The following is a 19585-nucleotide window of genomic DNA, read 5'->3' on the forward strand; positions in this document are numbered from 1 at the left end:
AATCCCTGTGAGCTTGACCGGAGTTGAGGTCGAGACCGGGGCAAGTGGATCCATACCTCCAAAGAGTTTTTCCACCTGAACTGGACGACATTTGTGGGCACGAAGTTGAAGGGTAGCGCAGCAGGCATACGACTCCAGACAACGGTCAGGTCCCAAACACTGAATACACCAGCTATATGGGTCAGTGAGGGAGATCGCGCACTGGCAACAGCTACACTTCTTGAAGCCTGTGACCGTCCGGGACATAAACAGAAAAATAGCCTCGGCTAGGTCGAATCCCACAGGCTGAGGCCGCGAGGCAGGCCCCACCGTGACAAAAAAGAAAAATCAAATTAAGTCTTTTTTAATATATAAAACGTGCAAGAAAAACACAGCGACCCTGAAAAGAAATAACACACGAGCCTCAGCGAGAGAAGGCAGAAAGTAGAACTGAGTCTAGCACAGAGCGTCAAAATAGGACTTCTCGGCTCCACGGAAAACTGAGAACTGAGGAGGCGCGCACCCTGCACTGGCGGGAAGGCACTTGCGCATGCGCGGTGCGGCAGTCGAACTTTCTAAAGTTCTACAAGTAAGTCTGCTTGCGAAGCTGTCCGCATCCGGACTCTGTGTATGTCACCAATATGTGAGAAAAGGCTGCCTACTTATCCTGGGATAAAGAAGATTATCGATGTAAGAACCTAATCTTCTCTTCCAGTGCAAAAGAGGCATGAGTTTTGACAAGTGGGATACACCAAAGCAGTCCCCTGGGCCTAGGGTGGGGCAGATAAGCCTGCTGTGAGCACTGAGGACTCAAAAGTGGTGTCCATTTGTGCTGCCATGTTCATTCTGTAAAACTTTGTAAAAGTATGGAGGGTGGACAGTGTAGCTGCTCTACAAATCTCCTTGGGCAAAACTGCCTGGGATTCTGGCCTCCGGGATTCTGCCCATGAGGAGGCCAAGCCTCTGTGGACGGGACAGGGAAATTGAGTTCCTGCAGGGACGGGGAAAAAACTTATTCCCATATCATTCTCTAGTCCAGATGACTTAACACTTGTCAGCTGAACCATTATACAAAAATCCTAGGAACATAAAGATCTCAGTACCTATATTAGATGAAAGTATCAAAGATCATGGCAATCAAAGGATCCTTAGTCAATTTACAATCAAAAATATATTTTTCATACCTGTGCCATCATATCCATTTCAGAACAATCCTCAAATTCCTCCTTACGGCGTGAAAGTTTCTCCAGCTCCATCATCAGCTTTTCTCGTTTAACTAGAAGTTCAGCTTCACCTTTAAGTTTTGCTTTCTCGATCAGCTGCAAAGATGATAAATGTTCCTAAGGCTTTTTAGCAGAAGAAAAGAAGTCCAAGGGTAGATATGAAAGTCAACTTAGACCACTTACTAAAGGCCTGAGCTTTTTTGTGAATATCAGCAAAGAAAAACTAAAAGGCACAAAGGCCAAAACTTAAACTGGCATTTTATGAATGTCCTTGCAAGCAAAAAATAAGGTGTTAATGAATTCTGTTAGAGCAAATAATTTATAATACAATACAAACCCCACTCTTATGAAAAAAATTAACTCCCCCTTTTACAAAACCACACAAGAAGTTTTTAGCACTGGCTGATGCGCTGAATGTTTTGCACTGCTCCAACGCTCATAGGAACTCTATGACCGTCACTGTCTAAAGTAGTGAATCCAAAATGTTGATATTTTTTCCCCCATGTCATGGGTCCATAGGCAGTCTGCTAAAGTTACATGTCTGCAATGTTTTACCCTTCCTCCCACCCCCCCCCCCCACCCCCAGTCACAGCATTGGTGACAATTTGGAACCATAATATAATCAAAACTCTCCCCTTGGTAAACAGTTGCAGCTTTGTTTATTGGCAACCATAACAAGTTCAAACAATAACAGCAAATAAACATTCCCAAGCTACCAAATGTGCCTAGTAATACTTATAGCACCTGACCCTGTCATGTCAGCTATGGTCTGTGAATGGCATGTACCTCCATGCCCCATTTCCCAGGGTCGCCCAACCCAATAGCAGAGGCTTCCAGCCAGCCTACCACTCATCGCCAGATGAGCCTAGCAACTAGTAACTCAGGATCACCACTCTCACGACATACCAAGTTCCTACCCAGTTAAACAATAACCTGCCAAAGGAAAAAGGGGCAGGTAGGAGGGAAAAACCATTTCCATGGAGTATGAAAAGCCCTGAGCCTCGGAGGTCCCGGCTTTTATACCTCCCTAGTACTGATTGCGTCTGCTCCCCACAACCAATCCCTTCAAAATTTTTGCGGTGGGAAACTATGCCGGCCAATTACGTCATTCTGTTGCCCCCAACCTCCACTCCCTCACACAGTGTCCAACCTTCCCCAGAAGTCTCGATAGGCAATAACGCAGGCCTACCAGCATATTATTGTTGTCCATCGAGACCAGCTCTTGGGCTCATATATTCATTAGAATTATTACCTCATCATTTTCATCAAACACTGGGTTAATCATTTCTGGCCAAAGTAGCACAGTCGAATTCAGTAACAAATCTTCAGGTGAAAATAGATAAACATCTAGAAGATAATTCATCCGCCGTTTGCACTCCTATAAAGCAGAGCATAAACTGATTTTGATTCTTGAAAGTATATTCATTTAACATATCAAAGAAAATAACAAAATGAAGAGCCAAGTTACTATTTTCTCCACTTCTTGGAGGAAGTATGTATTTTTATGACTTGAAAACAAAGTTGTATGACAGATTTAAGGTGCAATATGAAAGTAATTGCTTGATTCATTATGCCCTTTAATTCAAAAACACCACAGACTTTTTGAACTCAAAGTCTCACTATACCAGGGGTAGGCAATTCCGGTCCTCGAGAGCCGGAGCCAGGTAAGGTTTTCAGGATATCCACAATGAATATGTATGAGATGGATTTGCATGCACTGCCTCCTTCAGATGCAAATCTATCTCATGCATATTTATTGTGGATATCCTGAAAACCTGATCTGGCTCTAGCTCTCGAGGACCGGAATTGCCTACCTCTGCACTATACCAAAGTTTGCATGTCTTCTGTCAAGTTATTTTTCTCTCTCTGCTTCAGTTTATCCAACTGTAATTGAGTAATAATAATAATAATAATGTTTTCTTAAACAGTACATAAAAACTTTTAAGGTGGTAGTTATCAAATTGCATTAGGGTACCACCCACATTATTTTCCCCTTTAAAGGGCTCTAATGACACTTGCAGTGCCTTAGTACAGTATTATTTAGGTTACCCTGCATCACATAGTAATAAGATACAATGAAAAGTAACTTATTACTATGTAAATACTATAACATGGCTTTCAAAGGGCACCAGGTACACACTGCAAGGCATGCACCTGGAGTTATTCTACTGCCCAGAACATTAAGCTACCAAGCTATGGCCTGATGCTCTCAGTCTGTATGTTAAAGGGGCCAAAACTGGACAAATTAGTAGGGCTAGAACTCCAAATCAGATCTCCCCAAACTGCAGTGCTCACCCTATCAATAAATACAGAAGATTCCATTCCTACCACTCCTACTAATTTCTATAGCGCTACCAAACATACCCTATTTCCACTTGAAGATCAACCACCCAGTCCTACATTAGTAAAACCTCTGCTGTCTAGTGGCCTAGGCAAGAGTGTTCCCCAATTGTTCCTGCCCTTGCTGGCCCCTTCACTGAAAACAGTGCCGACAACTGCTAGCAGTAGTCTTGCAGTACCACCACAAAGGTTCATGCTTCCATATAAGTTCAGAGAAGTGGATTTGGCAAGGACTTAATTGACTAAATAAGAGACAGAAGGACACTATCCACAAATAATATAATTTTAAACTCATTGTCCCTTAGATGGAACCCAGGACTATCAGGTTTATTATGAATAACTGCCCACCAGGCATAACTAGGGTGCAAAGTAAAAGAACTAAAGGACAGCCTTATCTAGTTCCTCTCCCAAGATTACCATATTTTTCACTCCATAAGACACCCCAGACCATAAGACACACCCTAGATTTAGAGGAGGAAAACAAGAAAAAAAAAAAAATTCTGAACCAAATTCTCCCTGCCAGGCTCTGTACCCAACGCCACACTCCTTGCCAGGCTCTGCACCCTGTCCCCCCCCTCTGGTGGTCTAATGGTAGGCCAGGAGAGGGCACAGGGCAGGCAGGCCTAGTGACAGACAGGCCCCGTACCCCACACATACTCCCCAGTACCTTAAATCATCCCGCATCCCCCCCAGTACCTTAAATCATACCCCCTCCTTGTACCTTTAATCATCCCCCTTGCACCTTTTTAATCATACCCCCTCCTTGTACCTTTAATCATCCCCCTTGCACCTTTTTAATCATACCACCCCGTACCTTTTTTAAATTCTTCCCTCCCTCGATGGCTCCTTACTATTTTCGGGCAGCAGGCGCACGAGTCAGGAGCGCAGTGGTCAGGGCCAAGCAAACGTGCTAAACAAAAACATCTGCTCTGTGTTCATGGAAGAAAATCCTGGAGAAGTACCGAGGTTGTCTGGCAAAGTTAACACAGGAAAATAGAATAGATTCTGCGCCGTTCACAGAGGAAAGTGATTATGAACAACTTGAAAAACTGAAGGTGGACAAAGCGATGGGACTGGATAGGATCCATCCCAGGATACTGAGGGAGCTCAGAGAGGTTCTGGTGGGGTCCTATTAAAGACTTGTTCAACAAATCTCTGGAGACGGGAGTGGTTCCTGGAGATTGGATGAAACAGGAAACTACAGGCCGGTAAGCCTCACTTCAGTTGTTGGAAACATAATGGAAGTATTGCTGAAAGAAATGATAGTGAACTTCCTAGAATCTAATAGGTTACAAGATCTGAGGCAACATGGCTTTACTAAAGGTAAATTGTGTCAAAACAAACCTGATTGAATTTTTTGATTGGGTGACCAGAGAACTGGATCAAGGATAGGTGACCAGAGAAATGGATTGAGGACATATGCTAGATGTAATTTACTTAGATTTCAGCAAAGCCTTTGACACAGTTCCTCATAGGAGGTCTTGAACAAATTTGAAGGACTGAACTTAGGACCCAAAGTGGTGAACTGGATTAGAAACTGGTTGACAGACAGACGCCAGAAAGTGGTGGTTAATGGAAGTCACTCAGAGGAAGGAAAGGTGAGTAGTGGAGTCCTTCAGGGTTCGGTACTGGGGCCGATCCTGTTCAATATATTTGTGAGTAACATTGCTGAAGGGTTAGAAGGAAAGGTTTGTCTTTTTGCTGACGATACCAAGATTTGTAACAGAGTAGGAGGGAATGGAAAACATGAAAAATGATCTACAAAAGTTAGAGGAATGTTCTAATATCTGGCAATTCAATGCAAAGAAATGCAGAGTAATGCATTTGGGGATTAATAATCGGAAGGAGCCATATATGCTGGGAGGCGAGAGGCTGATATGCACGGATGGGGAGAGGGACCTTGGGGTCATAGTGTCCGAAGATATAAAGGCAAAAAAACAGTGCAACAAGGCGGTGGCTGCTGCCAGAAGGATGCTGGGCTGTATAAAGAGAGGCTTAACCAGTAGACGAATGAAGGTGTTGATGCCCCTGTACAGGTTGTTGGTGAGGCCCCACTTGGAGTATTGTGTTCAGTTTTGGAGACCATATCTGGCGAAGGACACAAAAAGACTTGAAGCGGTCCAGAGGAGGGCAACGAAAATGATAGGAGGTTTGTGACAAAAGATGTATGAGAGACTGGAAGCCCCGAATATGTATACCTTACAGGAAAGGAGGGACAGGGGAAATATGATTCAGATGTTCAAATACTTGAAAGGTATTAACGTAGAACAAAATCTTTTCCAGAGAAAGAAAAATGGTAAAAACCAGAGGACATAATTTGAGGTTGAGGGGTGGTAGACTCAAGAGCAATGTAAGGAAATTCTTCTTTACGAAGAGGGTGGTAGATGCCTGGAATGTGCTCCCAAGAGAGATGGTGGAGATGAAAACGGTGACATAGATAGAAGTGTGGGATGAACACAGAGGATCTAGAATCAGAAAATAATAGTAAATATTGAAGAACTAAGGCCAATACTGGGCAGACTTTCATGGTCTATGTCTGTATATGGCCGTTTGGTAGAAGATGGGCTGGGGAGGGCTTCAATGGCTGGGATGGTGTAGATCAGGGGTCTCAAAGTCCCTCCTTGAGGGCCGCAATCCAGTCAGGTTTTCAGGATTTCCCCAATGAATATGCATGAGATCTATGTGCATGAATTGCTTTCAATGCATATTCATTGGGGAAATTCTGAAAACCCGACTGGATTGCGGCCCTCAAGGAGGGACTTTGAGATCCCTGGTGTAGATGGGCTGGAGTGAGCTTTGACGGAGACTTCAGTAGTTGGGGGAAAACCCCTCCAACAAATTTTTAGATTGTATCAGGTTGGACAGGCTGGATGGATCATTCGGGTCTTTATTTGCCGTCATCTACTATGTTACTATGTATGGATTACAGAATAATGCTTAGTGGTGCCTTACTTAAAACTTATGTGCCTGTAATAAGCCAGGGTTTTAAAGGCCTACATTATAGGTGCCTAAGTCTTTTATAGAATCATGTCTAGCATCGCTTAAGTCTTTCTCCACCCCTAATGAAAACAAAAACAAAAACTGTGGATACAGATGTTCTGGAGATAATTTATTAAACACTGACATATAAAACCATGAAAATTCAATTAAAAAAGTACAATAGTAAAAAAATACTGTGATAAAAATCCAACCCTAATCATGCCTACATTGGTGTTAGGCACCGCTAGACACCATGCCTATCTTTTTTAGAATCATGCGGCACCTATCTCCAAATTCATTTTTATTTCTTTCAATTTTAAGTTTGTTAAAGCTTATAATGGAAGCCAATTTACTATTTATGTGCCTCTTATAAAATTTCCCCCTTAGCTGGCTATTTTGGGAGCATTCTGGGTCTGAGTCAGCACTTGGCAAGTTAAGTGCAGATATTTAGCACTTAACCAGTCAGAGTAGCAGCATAAATGGGACTGCATAAAATACAGTCCTAGGTTTATGTGACAACTCATGGCTGCTTAATCTCTGAATATCGACTTAAGCAGTCATGGGTTAACCGGCCTTATATAAACTGGATATTCAATGCCAAAGCCCAGACATGGTCTGTTACTGAATATGCAGTAATAACATTGGCAGTGATCAACAAAATGCTCACCGCCAGCTGAATATTTAACCCTAAATGTTCATTAAGCAAACTGCCTAAATGAAGCCTGACTGAGAGATCATGCTTGCAATAGATCAACTGCTGAATTTGGTTTTTCCATATCAAAATAAGGCCTTCAGCTTTCTAAGCACCTACCTTAATAAAGAACCCTTGTGTAACCACCTTAAGGTCATCTGACCTCTCTCAGAGAGGGACCAGTCTGTAAATTAATCCTGAATCAGCACCCTATATGCTTCACTAAAGCCTCATATTAAAGCAGGATATTATTAGTTCTTCAGTGTTTGTCTTACTGATCCTCCATTATATTAAAAAAAATCTGCAAGGAACGTGATCTGAGATTGTTACACTGCCAATCTGAAATGAGTGTTCCTTGTCAGAAAAGAACTTGTCCATTAAAATATAATCTACTCAAGAGTAAGTCCTGTGAAGGTGGGAGGAAAAAAGGTGACATCCTGTGCTGAAGGATTGATAGATCTCTGCACATAGCCCCAAGTCCTCAGTCAGACCTCAGGGGCCCTGGCACATTTAAAAGTGTAGCTCGATATGGGCCACTACCACTAATATGCTATTTTAGCACAGGGCCCATTTTATGCAGTGAGACCTAGTTACTCATAATTAGGGTTAATAATAAAACAACATATCTTAACAGCAGTCCACTTTGATAACTTTTCCTCTTATTGTCCTCCCCCCCATGTAACCCCTATGTAACATAACATAAATTTTTATTTATATAATGCATAAGCCTTTCGGTTCTATGCAGTTTACAAAAGAGGCAAAACTGGCTAAAGTCAGCAAGCTACAACATGACTTGGTAAGGGGATTAGCAGTGGAAATACAAAGGTGGTTGGCAGTATATATTTACAAAGAGGTAGAAATGAGTAATGACATGGAGCTGCCATATAACTTAACAGCGGTAAATAGTAAGGTTTATAGAGGTAGGCAGTTGATTTACAAAGGAGGTAGATCTGATCAATATCAGTGAATTATGTCATATTTGGAAAGCGAGGTTAACTGTTGAGGTAGATTCCGAGTATCTAGGGACTGCTAAATTTTCAGAATAGGTGTGTTTTTAGGAGCTTTCTAAAGTGCATGTAGAAGGCAGATGCTTTGACCAGTTGGTTCAGTTCTGGGTCTTTGGTGGCAGCTTGGTATGATAGTAGTCTGCTCAAAGACTTTCTGAGTTCTGTGGTCAATCTCTGGTTCATATAAGCATTTAAATCCTACAATCAGTTTTTATCTTTCTTATGGAAAAGGGCCTGGTCCAAATTAGGGGAATAAATGTTTACTAGGCTGAATTCTTGATCTGAAGGAGCACTTAAGCAAACAGATAGCAGCCCTCAGGGTCCCATTGCACCTTGAGAATCTGTACAGACAGACTCTTATGGAAAAGAACAGGTACAATGCGCCCCCCCCCCCCAAAAAAAAACAAACAAACAAACAAAACAAAAAAAAAAAACTTCTTAGTTCACTTAATGTTTTGTCAGAGGCAAAAAAAATGGAGCATTTGCATTGCAAAGTAGCTTATGTATTTTTTTTAGAAATCAATCAGTTTCCTGTAATAACACAACCAGAGAGATTCCAGGATGCCAACTCTACCAACCTTGCTGCACTCATGTCACCTCTCTCCTTAAATTACATTAGTGATTTCTATTAAATCACTTCACTGGTTCCCTATCTACCTTCGCATATAGTTCAAGCTCCTATTGCTGACCTACAAGTGTGTTCATTCTGCTGTCCCTCAATATCTCTCCTCATACACCTCCCAGAGAACTTCATTCCTCTTAGCTGTGCCATTCTCCTTCACTGCTAATTCCAGACTTTGTTCATTTCATCTAGCTGCCCCCTATGCCTGGAATAAATTACCCAAGTTTGTTCATCAAACCCCTTCCCTTACCTTGTTTAAAATCAGACTGAAAACCCACCTTTTTGGTAAAGCCTTCAACCCATAACTGTACTCCCCACTGCCCTCTAATCCAGCCAGCAGATTAACCGTTCCCCTTAACATCTTGTCTGTCTGTCTTGTCTATTTAGATTATATGCTCTTTTGAGCAGGGACTGTCTTCTTTGTGACTCTACAGCGTTGAGTACATCTGGTTGCACTATAGAAATAATTAGTAGTAGTAGTAGTTAAAAAAAATAATAATAATTTAAAAAAAAAAAAAAAAAAAGATAAGTCATCCAAAGTCCATTCTCGAAAAATACATCCAAAATATATATATTTTTTTCCAAGAATTGTCTACTTGTACATCCAGCTGTTTGATTGTCCAAACCGCCAAGTCATTTATCTTTATATCCCATTCTCATCCAAAAATTCATCCAAGTCAAAAACGCTTAGAACAAGACCTTTTGGACATGGGAGGGATCAGCAACGTGAAGGAATGGCCACCCAGACACATCCTCTGTGTGTAACAGAGTAGTGGGGCACCTTATAGGGCACTGCTGTGAACTTCACAAAACATCTCACCACAACTCCCTGGTGAGCCCCCCCCCAAAAAAAATCTTCTATACTCACCTGTCTACCTCCCCAATAGCCCTTATGGCTGTAGGTACCACCTGGATGGCAGTACAGTAGGGTTTTGGGGGGTGCACACTTTCTAGCATGAATGCAGTGGTTAGAGTGGCTTATTGGCCTAGGTCCTCCTCTCTATGGTTCACTAGCCCACCCACCCAAACTACTTAAGCCACCTCTGTGCAGCTCTACTGTACTAGGCTTTCCTTTGCCAGGTGCTGATGTTCTGGAGGCAGGTATGTACCTTTTTATTTTTATGGGGGGGGGGGTCATCAATGATCACTGGGGGAGTGTGGGGGGGGGGTCGTCTGTACTTTGTCCCTACAGTGGTTATCTGGTCACTTTGGATACTTTTTGGGCACTTAAACCTGTTTTTAGATCGCCTTAAGTCACAACATATAAGTTCTGTCTAGGAAGTCTTGTTAAGCTTTCAATTATCACTGCATGAAGACAGTCTTATGTTGACCTACAACCCGCCTACCTCCCACCTTAACCATGCCTTCAAAAATGCCTATTTTTTACTCTGGGTGTACAGCAGCAGTGAAAAGGCCTAAGCTGCTTTTTGATACGTCTTAAAACCCGTTTTGATTATCGGCACTTAGACTACCTGTCTACAAATGCCAATTTAGGTGGGTTTTTAGTCATATTTTCATTTCGATTATGTACCTTTTAATGTTTCAGGTCACTGGACTAAGCTTCTGACTCATAATGAAATGAGGCGAACCTTAAGAGGATAAGTCTGCCCAAAGATAAAATGAACCCTAGAGTAGAAAAACCTAATAGAATCCCATAAATCCACCTACTAAAAGGTGTGGAGAAAAAAGAGAAAGACCTCCCCAAATGCTCTTTCCCAGACCCAACTATCCAAAACAAATCAGCTCAGTTCTGAGACTTAAGAGGACCCCAGTAGAATTAATAAGATCCTGGCCAATTGCCCAAAACCACCCACAACCCCCTCTACCATGGCCAAGACATCATTACAAACCTCATAAGTACCTACATTCAAACACATCGCATTCTCACAGGGTATTATAGTCAGGGCATCATCTTGATCCCTTTATTCTAGACAAGGTTAAACATTTGGAAAGATCAGCTTTGCCCAGGGATATCATTCAATCCAGACACAGACAGCAATAAGGTAGTTCATATCGCCCCTACTTGAAAACACAAGGAATCCAATCTGACAAAGCGACTAGAGTCATATCTAGTCTGCCCAACCTGATTCAATCCCTTATGTGCCACTGTCATCACAAGACCCACCCAAAATTTAGAAGAGTCAGAACTGAATTCTAATTCACACGTCAAAGAGGTATGGCAGGTCGAAAATTGGGCTTACCTGGTCCTTCAGCTCAACAGATTTAAGGCTGAGGGACAATAGTTTGATATTACAGATTAGAGACCAAGTGCTTGTAGCAGGATTTAATGAACAAGGATTTCTCTGTTATTTGCTAGGTGAGGCTGGAGGCCCAGGGATTATGTGGTTATTCAAGGTGATGACATCGCTTCTTATGATAGCCATTTCATTTTGATCATACTCATTATCAGAACTAGTCACCACTACCAAGCTAAATCCATTCCATTAGGAAGACTATAAATGTGTTCATTTTATGTACTGGGATTTATTGAAGAGATAATCATACCTAAATTATTTACTGCTCCTCTAACTTCATACTATTTATTATAATGGGTCTAATTCCTGATAATGAGCAAACAATATATTAAATGCTCCTTTTCAGATACATTGCCAGTATGTCCTGTATCTTTAGTCTGATCAGTTCTTAGCAGCTGTGGACATAACCCTTTGGTTGGTCAGATGACTAAGACAAATATCTTTTCTCCCCAGCTTTAAAGAAATGTAAAAAGAATCATCAGGCTGATTTAGACTAGATATTTAGTGCCAGGCTATATCTGGGCATCGGCACTGAATATATGGGGCAGTGGTAGTATTCAAAAGATATGAGTATGGCTGATATTCAGTGACATACCTACATAGCTAACTGGGTAAAGATAAGATTACTATTTAAAAAGACCTACTTGTCCAGTTAGTAAATATCATTAGTGCATGCATAACTTTTGGCTCTGACCAGGCTCCACCCTCGGACTGCCCCAGCACTGACCAAACAGTGCCACTGTAGTCAGAGAGAGGATATTCAGAAGCACTATCCTGTTAAGTGCTACTGAATATCATCTCCTGACCCACTCAGTGCAATTTAACTGAGCAGCAGTTTCTCTTGCCCAATTAAATTATTTTGAATATCAGGCTCTTTGTTTTTCATCATCCAGTCTGCTGCAATATATCTATTCACTAACCTGCAGGAACCTGTGTTAATATTAAGGTGAATTAATATATTTTATTTATCAGGGGCCCCATTCTACTGCATCAGGCCTACACATTAAATAACATGTCAGCCTGGAGTAAAGAATAAGATCTTTACTGCTATCAATAAAATCAATTATCTCAGCCACAACCTGAACAACAGATGATGCAAAGGGTGTCCTCAGACTTAGAAGGTTAATGATCACTATCTTTGGTTAATTTAATAGAGCTTAATAGATAAATACAGGGATGTAAACTTACTCCAATCTGTGCATTTAGTGCTTGAATACTTTGGACTTTTGCATGGTCTATAAATTCTATCATTTCAATCATATCCTCTGTGTGTTCAGGAATTTTTAGTGCACGTTCTTTGATATGCTCAAATTCCCTACAGATCCTGCAAAAAATGTTAAAGTTAAGTATTTTTATAGACTTTTATGGTACATGTATTCTGTATCAAATAAGCAAAACTATAATACAAAACAAGTAGAGTACCTAATTAAGAACATAAAGAAATGTAATCAAATTACTGAAATAAGATGCTTCTTGTTTCAGGACAGTGGTCAGTGGGATATTACATTGGAGGTTTGAACATGCTCCTACAGGAAAAAGTCTATAAAAATTATTAACCAGGTAGATATGATAAAGTCATAATTTGTCTCTTGAAATGAGCTATGAGAAATTATCTATGTTTTGGAATGTTCCTGGTATTGTGACCTGGACTAGCTACTGTAAGAGACAGGATACAGGGCTCAGTGGACTTTGGTCTGACTCATAATGGCTTTTACATTTGTGTGTTCTATGTTCTTACACAAATTCTTATTATCCATGAAAGAAGAGTTAATAAGAATTTCCGTCATGGATACAAAATGAAACACCTTAGTTGATCTGATTCAAAAGGTTTAAATTTCACCAGGCAGGTAAATGAACTCTGAGCAGCATCAGAGCTTAAAACTCAAATAAACACTTCTTACATCTCACCAAGCAATGAATTATCAGTCAATAACTGCTGACATTGCATAAATATCCTACCTACTCAAAGAGTTCTTAATACACAAAAGGAAAATACTTTTCATGCATAACACTTCTCCATTTCCATGAACAGAAGACCTGTAAGACATTACACATTGCTCTGAGTTGTAGGATATTAATGTGGAGAGCACTTTCTTGATGATTCAAGGGTCACCGCTGTCACCCATGCTCTTCAACCTCTTCCTAGCCTTCCTAGGCACCATTCTAGATACCCTAAACGTAACATCTTTCAGCTACGCAGATGATATAACCGTACTCCTCCCCTTTGACACCCAAGACCCCACCTCGTTAGGCAACCTAAAAACAACACTGGAAGCAGTGGAAGAATGGATGTTAAACCACAAACTGAAGCTGAACTCGGACAAAACAAAATTTTTACTACTTGAAAAGGACAAAACCCCATCCATAACAGAATTAGAAATAAACGTCACCAAATACCCCATACAGCCCTCTCTCAAAATCCTTGGAGTGCCGATAGATAGATGCTGCTCAATGCAGGTCCAAATCAACAAAGTTACTCAAAAAGCATTTTTCACCATGCGCAACTTATGAAAAATAAGAAAATTCTTTGACAAAGATCACTACAGGATCATAGTCCAATCCCTTGTCCTAGGACTAGTGGACTACTACAATATCCTATACCTACCATGCCCTACAAACTTGATAAATCAACTACAGACCATTCAAAATACAGCCCTCAGACTGATCTACTCACTCGGAAAATTTGACCACATCACCAATGCTTACCTAGATTCACACTGGCTACCAATACGAGCCCGAATCCAATTCAAATTTTACTGTCTACTATTCAAAGCAATAAATGGAACTGCACCCACCTACCTAAAACAACCATCTAAACCGTAACCGTAACATCCAGACTAAGAAGAACTCAGACCCCATTCTCCTATCCACCACTCAAGGGAACACAGCGCAAGAAGATGTATGACGGCCTCCTAGCGACGCAAGCAGCGAAGCTGGACCCAACCATCTCCAACCTGCTGACAACTACAAGTGACTTTAAATCATTTCGAAAAGAAATCAAAACTCTGCTATTCAAAAAATCTATACAGCCTTCTTACCCCCCCTCGCATCCTCCCTCCTCCTTGTAAAATTTCCAGCTGACCTCCTACCCCTCTACTAATATCTCCTCAATGACTCTATCAATTAACCAACCCCAAACTGCAGCTTCCCTACAAGTAAACCTCAATTCTCCACCCTTCCTTCTATCTCTCACCAATGCCTCTACTATGTAACCGACCCTAAATTGTAACTTTCTGGAAATGTCCAGCTATCTTCTACTGTAATCTGCTTAGAACTGCAAGGTACAGGCGGAATAGAAGTCACTAATGTAATGGTGAGTTCCATTTTGTACATATGACATACAGAATTCCACCAGAAATTGTAATTTAACCTGTCATATTTTTTCCAATTGTATGTTATTTGTTGTATTGCTATTCCAGTTAAAATAAACAAAAGTTTGTTGTTATTTGACGAAATTTGACTTCTTGCTCTCATAGTTGTTCCAAATAAAATAGTATCATATGTCAAGGCTACCGGGTTTTCTAACATCCTATTAATTTGAGGCCAAATTGATTTCCAGAATGATAAAATAAATGGACAATAGAATAAAAGATGATCTAATGGCCCAGCTTCAATATGTACAAAATGGAACTCACCATTGCAACGCAAAAAGGTTATGTGAGTAAATTTCAGAAAGTCTGGGGACCGTTAACAGATTTTTGTAATGAATGATTATCTTTTCCCATGATAAGATATTTGATTAGAGGGGAAAAGGTGTGGGATTTTATTTCTGATTATTACATAATATATCAATATTTGAATGAATTCACAATAAAGATGATTTTATGTATTATTGAATTGGGAGGGAGGGATGGGGGATTATTATATTTAATAAGAATGATATAAATTTAGATTTCTTACATAATATTTAACATTATAGAATACTAATTTCCTAATGAAATGTTAAATTTGATGCTAATATGTGAGTTAATCAAGTGTGTATCTTTAAGTTTTATATGAGTTTAATTGATACACTTGTTGTAACATACAAAAATGAATAAAGAATTTTAAAAAAAGAAGGCACTAATGTAATGATTCCACTTGCCCTATGTATTTAAGTGGAGGATATAGGTTCCACAGCTTAGTGTAGATGCATTTGTGGTAAGGGTTATTTTTGGACAGTGTTTGGAACAGGCAGACTTTGAAGAGATTGCCTCTTTCTGAGGGACTGTTGATGCCAATTCCAATGCCATACGAAATGCTTGCCTGAAGAGGTGCTGAGTGAGAATCTGCTAAAGGGGAAAAAAACCTCCATTGGAATAACTTACCTGCTAGCATTCAAACTTGGGAAAAGGTAAACTTGGGCTTCAGTAGGTTATTACATTGTTCTTCTTTTTTAATTTTTTAGTTCAGATTAGGGCACAGATAGCAGTTGAGGAAAGTCTTTGTTTAGTGTTTAATTCCTGTCCATCCTCCTCAGCTCCCAAACTTCCCAAAGCTGATCTTTTGATGTATAGGCTCTTCAGCCAAATAGGAACATGGCATTGTTTCGGTAAGATTTTTTTCTGCTTTTTCTTCTCTTTTTTTTCCATCAGGTGCGAGTATGTCTACAACTACAATATGGCTGGAAAACTATGTCACCAAAGCTGTTTACCAGGTTACAGCTTCTGTCTCTGTGTAGACAGAAGATATTACCCAAGCAGAGCGAGTGATTCCTTATGCAAGCTGTCTTCAGCTTGAATCCCTTCAAAGTAAAGGAACTGAGAGAGGAGGTAGCATCTGTGAGAATGAGAGGTACATCAATGACATGCTTCATTAGGCATGAATGATTTCCAGCAGTAGAGAAGAAGAGGCCATACTAAGGGAGGACAGCTGGACTCAGATTGCAGATCCTGAAGGACTGATACTGTGACTTCACCTATCCTTGAATTGAAGAACTGATATACAGCCCTGGAAGTGGAGATAAGAGCACCCCAGGGAGAGGAAGGACTAAAGCTCAAAATCCCCTAAAGTTGCTGGATCAGTGACCACTAGGAAGCGTAAGGTAGTGGTGGTTTGATTCCCTTCTGAGGGGTACAGAGACATCCATCTGAAGACCAGGAGGTATGTTGTCTGCCTGGTGCCAATGTTACAGACAGCTTGCCAAAACTCATCAAGCCTAATGACTATTATCTGAGCTGCTCATCCATGTTGGCACTAATGATACTGCTAGTATCCCTCCGAATGTATCAAAGTGATTTTGTGGCTCTGGAAGAAAAGGTGAAGCAGTCAGATATACAGGTGGTATTCCAGGCCAAAGCAGAGAAGCTCACATCCTGGAGATGAATGTTTGGCTACATGAATGGTGTTGTCGACAGCATTTCAGTTTCCTGGACCATGGAATGATTTTCCAAGGGCTGCTCAGCAGGGATTGTTATACATCTATCAAAGAAGGAAAGTAGTGTCTTCAGACTGGCTAACCTACTGAAGAGGGTTTTTAAATTAAAACCGCTGGGGCAGGGTGATCAAAGCCCCCAGGTGAGTATAAGCCCTCAGGTAAGTGAATCACTCAATACCTCTACATAAATGGGAAGCGGGGGCAGTGTCTGGAAAGCACAGTTACTTACCGTAACAGGTGTTATCCAGGGGCAGCAGGCAGATATTCTCACTGATGGGTGACGTCACCGATGGAGCCCCGGTATGGACCATTTTAAAAAGTGCATCACCATTTTAAGAATTCAAAAAGTTCACGATAGCCCGAACCGCGCATGTGCGAGTGCCTTCTCACCCGATGAGGGCGCGTGGTCCTTCAGTTAAGATACGCCAGCTAAGAAGCCAACCTGGGGAGGTGGGTAGGTTGTGAGAATAGCTGGCTGCTGTCCCTGGACAACACTTGTTACAGTAAGTAACTGTGCTTTATCCCAGGACAAGCAGGCAGCATATTCTCACTGATGGGCGACCTCCAAGCTAACAGAGATAGGATGGTGGGAGTGTTGGCCTAAGAAAATAAATTTTGTAATACAGATTGGCCGAAGTGCCCATCCCGTCTGGAGAAAGATTCCAGACAATAGTGAGAAGTGAATATATGAACTGAGGATCAGGTGGCAGCTTTACAGATTTCCTCAATGGGCATGGATCTAAGGAAAGCCACAGAAGCTGCCATACTCTAACTTTGTGGGCTGTGACACGACTCTCCAGTGCCAGTCCAGTTTGAGCATAGCAGAACAAAATGCAGGCAGCCAGCCAGTTGGAAATCGTTCTCTTGGATACAGGATGCCCCAACTTGTTCTAAGATATCCTTGTAAGTGTGTTATGACATTTAAAAGGTAACAGATGTGTTCTATGAACCAAAGCAGTTGTCTAAGTTTATTTCGGAAAGAGAGAAATCTTTGATTACTACATGAGTCTTGCTGTTTTCAAGATAGCTCAGAAAAGAAATGTACATGAGCAGTCAGGCCGCTTCTTTAGGTTGCACGATATTTAATTTAGTTTTTCTTCAGCTACTTCTCCAATTATTGAGGACTAACTATAAATTGTAATAAGGTAATATTCTTTAAGCAATTTGGAATGTTAGTTTTATTTTCAGCCTACATCATATTTTTCTTATTGTTGACTTGTAAAGATTGTCAATTGTTAACTTATAAATAAAGAATTACAAAAAAAAGAAAAAAAAAGAAAATGAGCCCTTAAATAACTTTTCTGGACCGTTGGGCCGTCCCAAATACTCAGTTTTTTGCTTATTTGCAGGCCCGGCATTATTTCAACAGCCTTTCCCAGACCCATGGGTCGGCGTGGCTGTGTGGGCCCCTGGATGATTATCTTTTGCGCATACCCGCCTCGATGGGGTCGCTCTCTGTCTGGTACAAAATAGCCGGAGTTGTTCCATCCGCAGGCCTTCTGTCTAGGACTAGTGGAACCGTGATCTTTCTACTTCTTATACGCTGGATGCCTTTAGGGAGCTTTTTCAGGTCATACAGGTCTTCGTGAGGTCTGCGGCTTGGCAGGAGACTCAGTTCCGGGTTCTTCATAGAGTCTATATTACTAGGCAGCGGGGGGCTCGGATGGGCCTGTGTGATGACGACTTGTGTAGTAAATGTGGGGGGAGCCCTGGGACGCTTTTGCACTCCTTTTTGGCATGTCCTCAACTCACTCTGTGGAATACGTCCTTTGCGCAGCTTCACCTGGTCTTGCAGAGGGACTTGGAGTGGGTTATAAGACGTTGCTTTTGGGTGATCAATCTTTTGTTGGACACTCAAGAACTCACGAAGCCTCAGTGACGTTTTGTATACCTGATTCTCTTGGCGGTCAAGCGAACTATTTTGCTTCACTGGACTCAAGATGGGCCAATCCCTATCGACAGTTGGCTGGGTCAGCTGTCAGATCTGGCTAGCTTTGAGCTTCACCATTACCGGCATTCTTTAAACCATAGAAACATAGAAAGATGTCTGCCCACTCAACTGACCCACCCCAATAAGTCTGAATGCTAATGACCCAGTTCCTTAACTCGACCTTCGTAGGGATCCCACGTAGATGTCCCATTTATTCTTGAACTCAAGCACGCTGGTGGCCTCGACCACCTGCACCGGAAGCTTGTTCCAGTGATCCACCACTCTTTCCGTGAAGAAATACTTCCTGGTGTCACTACTAAATTTCCCCCCTCTAAGTTTAAGCGGATGCCCTCTTGTGGCCGAGGATCCTTTGAGAAAAAGGATGTCATCTTCCACCTCGACACGTCCTGTAATGTATTTAAATGTCTCAATCTGTCTCCCCTCTAGAGTGTAGAGCCACAATCTGTTTAGTCTCTCTTCGTACGAGAGTCCCTTGAGCCCCGAGATCATCCTAGTGGCCATCCGCTGAACCGATTCGACTCTAAGCACGTCTTTACGGTAATGTGGCCTCCAGAATTGCACACAGTACTCCAGATGAGGTCTCACCATGGTCCTGTACAGTGGCATTATGGCTTCTGGTTTCCGGCTGACGAAACTTCTATTGATACATCCCATCATTTGTCTTGCCTTGGATGAGGCCTTTTCTACCTGTTTTGCAGCCTTCATGTCTGCACTGATGATTACTCCCAAATCTCGTTCTGCCGAGGTCTTAGCCAATGTTTCTCCATTTAAGGTGTAAGTTCTGCATGGATTTCCGCTACCGAGGTGCATGACCTTACATTTCTTAGCATTGAAACCCAGCTGCCATGTTGAGGACCAGTTTTCCAATGCAAGAAGGTCCTGTGTCATATTATCCTGCAAACATCCTTCACTTACTATGTTGCATAGTTTGGCGTCATCAGCGAATAATGTTACCTTACCCTGCAGCCCTCATGTCAAGTCCCTTATGAATATGTTAAAAAGGAGTGGACCCAGGACTGAGCCTTGCGGCACCCCGCTGGTCACTTCCGATGTTTCAGAGAGGGTGCCATTGACCACCACCCTCTGACGTCTATCACTAAGCCAATCATTGACCCATGCAGCTATTGTTTCGCCCAACCCCATCGACTTCATCTTGTTTAGAAGCCTGCGGTGTGGGACGCT

General features: G+C 41.6%; 1 protein-coding gene across 2 annotated transcripts in view; it reads right to left on the reverse strand.

Moving 5' to 3' along the window:
* Positions 1-19585, reverse strand: part of DNAH12 (dynein axonemal heavy chain 12) — a 451362-nt gene that overhangs the window by 374580 nt on the left and 57197 nt on the right. For both annotated transcript variants that reach the window (XM_033925718.1, XM_033925717.1), the window contains exons 13-15: positions 12285-12420; positions 2455-2580; positions 1164-1298 (exon numbers count right to left, since the gene is read on the reverse strand). In XM_033925718.1, the coding sequence (XP_033781609.1) occupies positions 1164-1298; positions 2455-2580; positions 12285-12420 (397 nt within the window). The remainder of the gene's footprint in view (positions 1-1163; positions 1299-2454; positions 2581-12284; positions 12421-19585) is intronic.

This window comes from Geotrypetes seraphini, chromosome 17 (genome assembly GCF_902459505.1).
Source record: "Geotrypetes seraphini chromosome 17, aGeoSer1.1, whole genome shotgun sequence".
Classification (NCBI taxonomy): Eukaryota; Metazoa; Chordata; class Amphibia; order Gymnophiona; family Dermophiidae; genus Geotrypetes; species Geotrypetes seraphini.